The following is a 12465-nucleotide window of genomic DNA, read 5'->3' on the forward strand; positions in this document are numbered from 1 at the left end:
TTTGTCACAGCAATAGCCAGATGATGATGCTATAAACGGCTACTCTAAAAATTCTCAGTGACTGACCAGGATTTGAAATCACCTCTCCTGATTTGTAGCCTACAGCTAATCATTGCAGCAATCGGGCATAAAAGGACGTTCAGGGTTACATCTTATTTTTCCTGGAAAAATGAGAGGCAGAATAGCTGTCCACTACCTTATTGAAAATGTAATCAGAAACAGAAATGTCTGAATTTGGGCAGTCTTTGAGGATTTACTACAGTTCCCCGAGCGTCGTCAGACTACATAATACACTCCTTTCTACTACTAAAAACACGTGTTTCTCTCCAAGGCGCAGAAAACAACTGCCTCCCGTCCTTAGCCTCTCCATGTGTTAAGCTCACGATTTCTCCTCAGCGCACTCCCTTTCGAGGGTGGGGGGCGGGGGCGGTGTGTCGGCTTCTCCGTGTTACACCTACCCGGCTTGGGGGGGGGGGGAAGGGAGGGACGACAGGAGCGAACAGTAGCAGTGGGCGCGTCGACCGTCCCTGATTAATTTGATGCCGGCGAACAATCCATAACTTGTAAGCAGGAGTGTTGGGAGAAGGAGGGGGAGGCATAAAACACGAAGGCAGTAGAGAAAGGCTGTAAGGTTTATTAGTTGTTAAGTAGAAAATCCACGCCTGCATCCTGGTGTCTGGTGGAGTCCGAGGAAACACGCTGGCTTAGGAGGAATGGCGAAGCAAAAACACGTGAACTAAACGGAGAGCTTTTTGACAGCCAGTCACAGCCGCGGTCTTTCCTGTCAGAGGCGAAATGATTCCTCCGGGTAACGCGACTGAAGTCAGCCTTGAGAGAGTGGAGAAGGAGAACGACATTCAGCCCCCCTCTCCTGCCTCCACTACCAGCCAGGAATCAAAGGTATCTCGAGCGTCGGGGTGTTCACCAAATACGCATACTGATACACATGCACGCACGCACGCAAACACTCACATATAGATGTTTATCTCCAGCGCGGTACCCAATTTTTCATCGTTTCCTATCGGAACCTTATGTGGCAAAAGAATTCTCCGAAATGGCTCTGGAGGGATTGCGTAGTTGGTTTGGGTTTTTAGATTGTTACTGAAAGTGAATGTGTTTCAAAGGATTCTTTAGTGGGAAAGTTTTCAGGTATTCCTGGAAGAATGGGAGGCAGATAATTGATTTTTTTTAAACAAATTACTATAACTGGGGCTTCATTAACTTCAGGCTCATAAATTGCTCACTACTATATTGAATAGACTGCAATTTATTTATTGTAAAAAAGTTGGTTACTGTTTTAAATGCTTTGCAGGAATTTTGCAGTTTAATCAGTAAGCAGATCAGCTGTTAAAGGCTGATCTTAGTTTGTGCCAAGACAGCCCTCCTGTAACTAATAGGATTCTCTCTCCATTTCCTCACCATTTTCTAAAATGATTGTTACTGGCCTGGTTAGCCCCACTTGCATATTACCAGTCAAGGTTCTTTCCATTTCCAACATTTCAAAAGTGATTTAGCAGACAAAAAGTTTCTTTGGATAGGATCAATCCGTGGTCCACGGACCCCTGGGGGTGGGGGGAGCTTGATATCATCACAGGGAATCCACAAAGGCTTGAAGATTTCATGATTTCAATTATGATTTCAATCTTGAGTTAATTCTTGCGGGTCCATGGCCATGGTTCATAGCCAAAAAGGTATTTAAAGAGGGTCTGTAGTGAAGAAAAAGTTGAGAACCACTGGATTAGATTAAATCTGGAGCAGGGTTCCTTAAAGGGACTGAGGCAAATTAAAGAAGCAATGAGGCATTTCTCTTTAATGTGGGCCTATTATGAAAGGCTAGGAAGTACCTAGGGAGCTCAGCCACTTGTCCATTGAATACATCAACTAAAGAGACTTTCTTTTTCAAGGACCAGACATTCAACCCAAACTATCATATAGTATTGCAATAAAGTACTTCAAATATGTGACACTGTTATATAAATTGTGTTGGCACTATTTGTCAGTGATCCCTGAGAATAAGACTACATAAGGTTTATAATATCGAGGTAGAGTCAAGGTAGGATACAGAGTTAAAAGCATTCTAAGAAGGGTCAGGGTCAAAGAAACCTCAGGGCAGGATGGGGCATTCAAAGGACGGAAACAACACCAGGATGACAACTGGAATGTTCTTACACAAAATCCTTTTCAAGTGACTTGCATTGGTTCAATTGCAAATACAGCTCCCTTAGCAGTTAGTACTGTCAACTCCAGGAATTCAACCCATCTAAAGAGGCAATGAGGCTTCAATAAAATACCATTACTTGGTGAGAGAGAGGACAGACATTGCTGTGATTTCCCTTTCCCATTTGATCAGTATAATTCCAGCAAGCATGTCAAAGATAGAAACCAACCAACAGGATGATGCTCTGAATCATATCATATAATCAATGGAACTGCTCCATGCTGTAATGAGACGTTAGATCAAAGATCAACAGTGTGGCCTTGTATCTGTTTGTGTTGTGAGATACAGGGAAGACTAAAGTGACTGATACATATATTAATTTGTCCTATGGGAAAGATAATTGAGGCATCTTGAATTTATAACAGAATTGCAGTCTAATTATAGGAAATATCAATTGCTTTAAAGTTTTGAGTGAATTTGATGCTATATGAAGTACCGTATTTCTTTTTGATAAAGGCAGATATAAATACTTTGTGGGAAAGCACTTTTGACATTTTGGAAATATTCTCAGTTAAATTTTCACACATAAAAATGGGAAAAAACATATTTCAAATTATAAAGTATGAAATGATAACATTTAAAATCTAAATTACTCTTGAATTTTGAAATTCCAATTCTCAAATTTTGAACCACTCTTTGATCTGACAGTTTTCTGTTGGTCATTATATTCAGTTAACTAAATTCAAATGTTGGTATAAATAGTCAAATTATGCTAGCTTTAAAATGATACAGAACTTTAAAATGATACAGATGAGGAATAAAAGTACAGGTTTCTTTCTGCCACTACACATTATATTTCATAAACAAATTATAAATTCAAAACTTAGTGCACATACTTTAGCAAAGTTTATGCATTTTTTTAAAAATAAAAACAATAGCCATCCCCAAATTGGAAGCTTTTAGGACTAGTAAGACAAGAAGATTAAGGGAATTAGAAAAAGGAATGGGGAAAGTATTCTTTTTCTATCTTGAAGTTTCTGCTTCTGTGAGTGCCAAGCCATGTTATGAGACTTATGGTTTGTTCAGAAACCTGAATAAAAGTACTCACATTAAAAGACATTATAAAATGCTTTTTATAATTTTGTTTTGTGGAGACATAACTGGAGAAAGAAGAGGGCTTTTTATCTAATCACTGCTTTCTTGTCTTCTCCTTACCCTCCCGTGCAACAGGTGCTATAACTAAAGTGCTGCATTTCGTTAGGGCAGCTCTAAATCAGCTGGCTTCTTGGCGACTGTCTTAAAGTCAGAAAGTAATGTATTGCAAGTTTCTCAGTGCTGTACTGTGTAAACATATCTCAAGGGTGGCTATTTCTGCAGTTTACTCTTAAGACCTCAGTAACTACTTCTGTAGTTGTTTTTCTATCCTTGCCTTAAACCAAAGCCAGATGTGTTGTCATCAAAGCAAGCTACAGCTGCTATTTTTATAACCCTTTTTATCTTATGGCCTTTAAAAAAAAGAAAAATAAAACACTGAGCGTTTTCTAAACAAACAGGGTACTTCACCCTTTTCAAAACCATATTCTACGAAATCAGTAAGGCTTATTTCAAAATAAACATAATTTAAGTCAGATTTGAAGTGCAGAAATTTGACCTTATTTCCATTTCATTTAAAATTGGTTTCAAATTATAGTTTAATTGGTAGTTGCGAGTCGGGACGTGCTGCTGTCCCATTTAAACCACATTACTTCTGCATAATTTGGCAAATACATGTTGCTGAATCCCATGTTCCACGGAGTCCCTAGACATTTACAGTTGGGGAGAAAAGAAAACCAGGACAAACGTAAATTCCCTAGTTCAAGCCAGAACATGTGACAAGTTTATGAACTGAGTTAGACAAGCCATCACCCAGCTTCTTTGGCAACTGCTATAATCCTAAACATTGGTTTGAAAAGTTCATTGGAACCAAGGCATGCTCTTTCAAATATAAAATATTACAAGAAAGTGCAGTTTATTAGAAGATGTTCTGGTTTCTTCTGAAAAAAGTGAATCAGCTGATTTTAATACTTATTTGGCCCATCTTTTACAGCAGACTAATCTTCCTAGTAAATAGTCATTTGTTTAAACTATTGCTTGCTTTTATATCTTGTTATATTTCATGAAGGTTCTTTCTGTTTCCATTTGAACTTTTCTACATTCTGTGAGGTGTGTTGGGCTGAAAGGAATGATGGTTCAGTGATTTCATGACCAAGTAGGGACATGTTCCTGGTCCTAAAGTTCCATGCTTCCTAAAAGATGGGGGCAATAGATGGTTTGTAGGCACTGCATACGTCCCTCCAGCACTATTTTTTTTTTAGTTTCTGTGTCTTCTCAGATTGCTCTGCTGAAATACAGTTGCAAAACAATGATAGCTGGATGGTTTTCTTATTTACATTGGGAGTCAATTGGAGTAGATGGATTACACCTTCACTAAGATGAACAAACTCTTATTTATTTTATTTGTTTCAGAGGCAAAAAACATGGTTCAGAAAATATCTGCCGTGCCCAACTTGAGAGCCAGTTGGGACATTAGTATGCTAAAGCTTTTCATGCTTGAATCACTTCTGGCTCTTGATGGATGGTTTAAATTTCTACCATGTAGAAACCTAGTTTGTCAATGAGAAACTTAGATTCATCTGTTCCTCTCTGACCTCATAATTTGGTTCCCCCCCCCCACATCATAGATTTATTCAGACATGCAAGCCATTAATCAGGCTGAACCGGTATCTCCAAATAAATTTTACCATGTTCTAGATAATTAGATGAATCAAGGAGGGAAAAAAAAACCCTGAATTACCTCAACATATCTGACAGTTTCCACCATTCTGATTAAATTTTCATTTGCAGTTTGCACTAATCAGTAGATTTGTTACATGGCTGAACATAAACTCAAAGTATTATATTTCTATCACCTTAAGAGGTTATCTTGGTACATACAGCCTGAAATGATGTCATAAGAAATTACAAGATGTAATGTGTCTGGTTTTTATATATCACGTTATTTGCCAATTGGAAAAAGACTATAGAAACTAACTTGTATATTTGGTTTCATGTATGCTTAAGTGTATTGTGTGTGATACCTTTAATCCTTTTGTGAAAAGTAATTGAGTGGAGAACTCAGCTTTCCAGGCCCTACAGCTATGGTGGGAATCCTCTAATCCATAGACCTAATTCAGCCCATAGAACTTTCTAGTCTAGTTTGTGCACAACATGTTTAATTACTTGGGAAAATAATAAAAAGACTAAACTGACTTCTTTAACTATTAAGGTACTTCCAAACCAGCAACTCCTAATATGGGCAATCATTTTGTCCTGCATTTCTTAAAAAAGCTATTTCATGATAAGAAATTAGAAGGAGTGCTGGAAAAGAGAATGAATTTAGAAAGCTGTCTGAATGAGGCAACAAACTTCATAATAAAAGCCTTGTCTGTGAAGGCACGTGTTTTAATTTAGGCAAATAGGATTGGGTATTAATTGTGAGGACAATTGCGAAGTACATCCCAATAAGTATTAGCAATAGGTTAAAATTCTCATATTTGGGAAATCAAGGTGTTCTGTGCAAAATGTTCTTTGCACTTCTCCTTCAACAGAGTTCTCTCTTTTAAATATTGTGATTAAAAACAAAAATCATTCTAATTCCTTCTTTAAAGGTAAAGATAAAGGTGCTCATCTCCGTTTCAAAGCCGAAAAACCAGCACTTGTCCGAGGACGTCTGCGTGGTCATGTCGCCGGCATGACTAGATGCCAAGGGCGCATGGAACACTGTTACCTTCCCACCATAGTGGTCCCTATTTTTCTACTTGCATTTTTACGTGCTTTCGAACTGCTAGGTTGGCAGAAGCTGGGATGAGTAACAGGTGCTCACTCTGTTACACGGCACTTGGGATTCAACCCGCCAAACTGCCGACCATCTGATCAACAAGCTCAGCGTCCTAACCCACTGAGCCACCGCATCCCTTCAATTCCTTCTTTAGGTTTGCTATTATCTGAGTAGTTGTCAGATTCAGAGACTAGTATTGATGTATTTTGAATGACTGTCAGGTGATTACAGATCATAACACCTTGTTATAGTGACTATTGGGGGGAAAAGAGCCTTGGTGGAGCAGTGGGCTAATGCCTCCTTAAGTAACACTAGCTGCCTGCAATTAGTGCAGGTTCGCATCCCACCAGGCTCAAGGTTGACTCAGCCTTCCATCCTTCCGAGGTAGGTAAAATGAGGACCCAGATTGTTGGGGGCAATAAGCTGACTTTGTAATAATGCTGCTTGGGGGGGGGCGAAAGCCCTAATAAGCAGGCATATACATAGAATGAAGGGTATTGCTAAGCACACTGATTTGTGCTTAGAGTGTAAGCTGCCCTGAGTCTTCGGAGAAGGGCGGGATATAAATGGGATTTTTTTAAAAAAAGAACTCCCTCTCACTGAAGTCACTGAAAATGGAAATTATTTACACCAGTTTCAAGGTTGGTATCAAAATGGGCATCCTATAGGGATATACCCAGGCATGGAAGAAGTATGGAATATATCAAAAGTAAGTGCCTCCCTAGGATTAGTTTTTCTTCCTAGGCTGGCAACACTTAATCCAGCCTCTCATAATTGATAACAAATCACTTAATTCTCTTTAGCAGAGAGATCCTCCATGTAGGATTGTTGAAAACAGCATTCTGAGGAAAGTCAAATGCTTAAACCTTTAAATAATTTACAAAAATTTACAATAACACATTCTATATTTGAAACGTGCAAATTTTCTCCAAAATGATGCCCCCTAGATATATTAAGATTTCCTACCTAGTGTGGCTAAATCTGAAATTGTGATCTGAAAGCATCAAGAGGGAGAAAAACACTTTAGAGAGTCTTTCACTAGAAATTTATATTTTGTCTCTAGTAAAGAGCATTTATTGATGGAAGGAAGATGAATGTACACAGAGTGGTAGGAGATTCTGTAAAATATTTTGTGGATATTGAGTATATTACATTTAGGCACTTATAGCAATAACACCCCTTCATGGATTACTGCCTTGTCGTGGCGAAGGGGCTTGCATAATTCAATGAAGCTATGAGCTATGCTGTGCAGGGCCACCCAAGATGGAGAAATCATAGCAGAGAGTTCTGACAAAACATGATCCACTGGAGAAGGAAATGGCAACCCACTCCAATAGTTTTGCCATGAAAATCCCATGGACAGTACCAAAAGGCAAAAAGATACGATGCTGGAAAATGAGCCCCTCAGGTTGGAAGGTGTCCAATATGCTACTGGGGAAGAGCAGAGGGCTGGTACTAGTAGTGCCAGAAAGAATGAAGCGACTGGGCCAAAGCCGAAAGGACGCTCAGCTGTGGATGTATCTGGTGGTGAAAAAAAAATCCAAAGCTGTAAAGATTTATTCTCCATAGGAACCTGGAATCCATGAATCAAGGAAAGCTGGACGTGGTCAAACAAGAGATGACAAGACTGATCATCGACATCTTAGGAATCAGTGCTCACAGGATTGGAAAAGATCAGTTTACATTCCAATTCCAAAGAAAGGCAGTGCCAAAGAATGTTCAAACTATCGCACCATTGCACTCATTTAACATGCTAGTAAAGTTATGCTTAAAATCCTACAAGCTAGGCTCCAGCAGTATGTGGATCAAGAACTACCAGAAGTACAGGCAGGATTTCGAAGAGGCAGAGGAACTACAGATCAAATTGCCAACATACGCTGGATCATGGAGAAAGCTAGGGAGTTCCAGAAAAACATCTACTTCTGCTTCATTGACTATGCTAAAGCATTTGATTGTGTGGATCATAACAAACTGTGGCAAGTTCTTAAAGAGATGGGAGTACCAGACCATCTTATTTGTCTCTTGACCTATACGCAGGTCAAGAAGCAACAGTGAGAACTGGACACAGAACCACTGAATTGGGAAAGGAGTCTGGTAAGGCTGTATACTGTCGCTCTGCCTATTTAACCTATATGCAGAGCACATCATGAGAAAGCCAGGGCTAGATGAATCAAAAGTTGGAATTAAGATTGCTGGGATAAATATCAACAGCCTAAGATATACAGATGATACCACTCTAATGGCAGAAAGTGAAGAAGAACTAAAGAGCCTCTTGTTGCAAGTGAAGAAGGAGAGTGCAAAAGTGGGATTGAAACTTAACATTAAGAAAACCAAGATCATGGCATCTGGCCCTCTCATTTCCTGGCAAATAGATGGGGAAGAAATGGAGGTAGTGACAGATTTTATTTTCCTAGGCTCCAAGATCACCGTAGATGGGGACTGCAGCCAAGAAATTAAAAGATGCTTGCTCCTGGGAAGGAAAGCCATGGCAAATCTAGACAGCACACTAAAAACCAGAGACATCAACCTGTCAACAAAAGTGCGTATAGTCAAGGCTATGGTCTTCCCAGTTGCAATGTATGGCTGTGAAAGTTGGACCATATGAAAGGCTGAGTACCAAAGAATTGAGGCCTTTGTACTATGGTGCTAGAGAAGACTTCTGCGAGTCCCTTGGACTGCAAGGCGATCAAACCGGTCAGTCCTAGAGATCAACCCTGACTGCTCTTTAGAAGGCCAGATCCTGAAGTTGAAACTCAAATACTTTGGCCACCTAATGAGAAGGAAGGCCTCACTGGAGAAGAGCCTAATGCTGGGAAAGATTGAGGGCAATAGAAGAAGGGGATGACAGAGAATCAGGTGGCTGGATGGAGTCACTGAAGCAGTAGGCATGAGCTTAAAAGGACTCCAGAAGATGGTAGAAGACAGGAAGGCCTGGAGGAATGTTGTCCATGGGATCACGATGGGTTGGACATGACTTCACAACTACCAACAACAACAAGCAATAACACCTATATATCGCTTCATGGTGCTTTATAGCTATGTTTAAGCCTTTTACAGAGTCAGCATATTGCATCCAACAATCTGGGTCCTCATTTAAATGACCTCAAAAGGATGGAATATGAGTAACCTTAAGCCGATGAGGATCAAATTCCTGGCAATAGGCAGTCAGTCTGCAATACTACATTTTAACCACTGTGCCACCATGGCTTCTAATTGCTGAAAAAGGAGTAACACATAATTTTCTAAATGAATTCTTTGTCTATCCTTGTCTGAACAGTTACATTAGAAATAGGAAGCATACCTGATTGATATATTTGTATCCCAGTGAGCCTTGGTTCCATGGGCTCAGTGAGACAGGAGCTAGAACATAGCAGCTAAGCTAATAGCTAGTGAGAATTTGCTCAAAGGTAATTTACAACGTATTGTTAACTTTCCCTTCAAAAAATTTCCAGAAATAACCCGTGTCATTCATATAACAGCCCCACCCCCACTGCTTAGACAGTAAACATATTTTGATTAAATTTCTTAATATAAAAGCCTAGTCTTCAGCTGGAGTCTTTTCAAAGCTAATTATTTTAAAATCATTGTTTGTTTGTTAAATAAACTCACACCATTGTATTTCCTGCTTAATGGAATTAATGCACTCTGAGTCTCCATTGGGGTACATTACCAACTACTGAATATTTTAAAAGGCAGAGAATGGCATATGGACAGTTTATTGAGTCTGCTGAATAAACAACATACACTGTGCAGTTGGAAGGGAACATGAGAACAACTCTTTAAAATCCCCAGAGAGGATTTGACACTCATCTGCAGCTCTAAAACTATTCCCACATTTCAGCATAAAATGGTAAGTATTGTGAATGAACAAGATTTGTAATATTGAGGAAAGAGGAAAGTAATTAGCAAGTCTTATAAAAATGGTGTGAACATTTCAAATAACAATCTTCATGGATCAAGGAAAAAGGTGCTGTATGATTGTGACTAGCCTGCTTTTAAACTTTCAGACTTAGGTGTATTGTTGGAAAAGTCATTTGATGTGTCTCTGTCTTTTTCCTCTGTCTTGCTTTTTCCCAGATAGCTTTTCAGTTCTATATTATGAATAGAAGATTAGTACATTGGAACTAGTATGAGTAACTTGAAATAATGTGTGCTGACTCAAATCAGTATTATTATACCATCCAGAATAGGATAAAATATTAATTGCTTTCTAGGATTACGTACTACTGCTATGTAGTAGTTAGCATGTAAAAATCAAAAAGTTGCTTTGGAGTATGGGGTGCACCAACATAACAACTAATAGCAACTTCTTAAAGCAGTTGCTCTTTTTCCAGGCTTGCACATTTGCCCTCCACAGCTAATCTCTGAATAGGATGTGTTTGATTTAAGAAATTACCAATGAATATCTCCCCATTTTTATGGCAGAAAGGCAATTCTAAAATTTCAGCTAATTTCCATATTTTCCTTCATGCAGCAAAAGCTTATACAATAATTGTTTTTAGATTAACTACTACAATATTGGCAAGTAAAGCACGTGCATCATGGAGATATAAAATGTGGCATATTGTCAGATTTGCAAGTTTGGCAATAACTGACAATAAATAGCAGCTGATTACTGTGGGATTATATTATTGTGGTCCAATGCTTCTATGCCCACCTTCTTTTTAGTTTACCAAAATTTCATTTCTTTAAACTGCCATTAAGTTTCAATCTCTGAATTATACAAACAGACATATAGTCTGCTGTTTTCTTATTCTGTGCTTTTAAACAATAGTCAAAATACTCCAATAATAGTTCTTTTCATGATAAAAAGGTATACATTGGAACACATTACAGTTACCAATCTGTTTTAGCTAAAAGTTGGCAGAAAATATAACTAGGTAATCTTAAGCGGTGAACTTTAATTTGGAAATAGTACAGTCAGAATATCAGACATTAAACATTGTTCATTCACATTAACAAAAGGTTTTATTGTGCTGGTTGCAGACAATTTAGGGAGAGCAGAGAAAGAGAACAGATTGTAGTTCTTTACTACTTCCTTTGCAATGGATCAGTAGTGGTTTGGAGAACTTAATGAACAAAGAAATGGACCCCTATCTTGGAACTGCTTAATATGTGATATGAAAGCCCACCAGAAACTTTATCTCCAGTATGTTTTTAATACTTCCCATGATTTATATATTAGTTATTTAGCTAAGTCATGGATGTTTTAAAGTCTGTTGATTTCATGCTATCATGTGCTACTTTGCAGGCAGTATTTTATGGAAGAACTCTTAAGAAGTTTTTGTAATGGTAATAACCTCATATGTATGTTATCAGATGAATAATAATTTTATTAAAATTGTGTGGAGACTCAGTTACCTGGACTTACAAGTCAATTAAAAAAAACACATGAGGCAAACTGCTAAGTGTTATCTGTGGTTCAAAAAATACAAGTGCTATGCAAAGCTTTTCCTAAATGTAAAAATGATGTGTCCAAATGCAGACCTCTAGTTAAGAGCAGCATTGTTGGAATTTCATTAAAACTATAATAACTATCATTAAAAATTTACACTCTTGGCTTTCCTTGCTCTCCCCTCCTCAAAATGTTTCTGAATTTAATTGCATGAGTAATAAGAGTAACACTGTACACAGATTAGGAATTTTTACAATATTTACAAGGGGGAAGGGAGAAGGACAATTGCCTCTATGCTAGCATGGAGGATGGGGCAATCAAGTCCTCTTTTTCGAGCCCTTCTGCTTATCTGCAAGGAATTCCATATCTTCTGGACACAGTTTCTTCTAGGGAAGACTTACCATATGGGTTAAAATTGCTTCCGTTCTCGTTCCTGATAAATAAGGTTTCTTATCTCAAGAAAATTGACTCTGTGAAGAGTGCCCTGGTCATTCTCAGAACAAGAAATTAATGGAACTAAATGACATTGATAGTGGATCCATTGTAATTTGAAAATGAATAGAGGTAATTAGAACAGGATGTCTTAGTCCTACTACTTAAAATTCCTTAGGCAATCCAAGGTAAGGTTGTTCAATTAGTAGTCTGTCAATCAGCCTTGATATCTACGGTCATATAAATATACTCAAGTAGCAATAATATTAAGGATGGTAGCCAGTTCTTTCATCATTCTCAAAGAGTTTTGGAACTACCCCTTGAATTCCTAAATCAATTCTTAAAAAAAAAAAGAAAAAAGATCAACCTGATGTAACTGTTTTTAAATGGAGTATTATCCAAATCCAACAAACACACTGCCTTTTTAAAATGACTCTTGCTTAAATAAAGCTAGTGGCTCCAAATAGAAAATAAAATGTTACTTATTATATATACATGCTAATTAAATACAGACCACTCTAGCAGAAAATCTTTGGTATTTGATGCTGACATGCTTTTTATAATAATAATGTTATATTTCTTTCCTCTTTGGTCATGACAAAACAGAAATTACTATTAAATATG

General features: G+C 38.1%; 1 protein-coding gene across 2 annotated transcripts in view; it reads left to right on the forward strand.

Moving 5' to 3' along the window:
* Positions 1 to 795: 795 nt before the first annotated feature.
* STAC (SH3 and cysteine rich domain) overlaps positions 796 to 12465 on the forward strand; it is a gene marked incomplete at its 5' end in the record, with an annotated part of 80848 nt that continues 69178 nt past the window's right edge. For both annotated transcript variants that reach the window (XM_083378363.1, XM_083378364.1), the window contains one exon: positions 796 to 900. In XM_083378363.1, the coding sequence (XP_083234489.1) occupies positions 796 to 900 (105 nt within the window). The remainder of the gene's footprint in view (positions 901 to 12465) is intronic.

The sequence above is a fragment of the Vipera ursinii genome, assembly GCF_947247035.1.
Source record: "Vipera ursinii genome assembly, chromosome: Z".
Lineage (NCBI taxonomy): Eukaryota > Metazoa > Chordata > Lepidosauria > Squamata > Viperidae > Vipera > Vipera ursinii.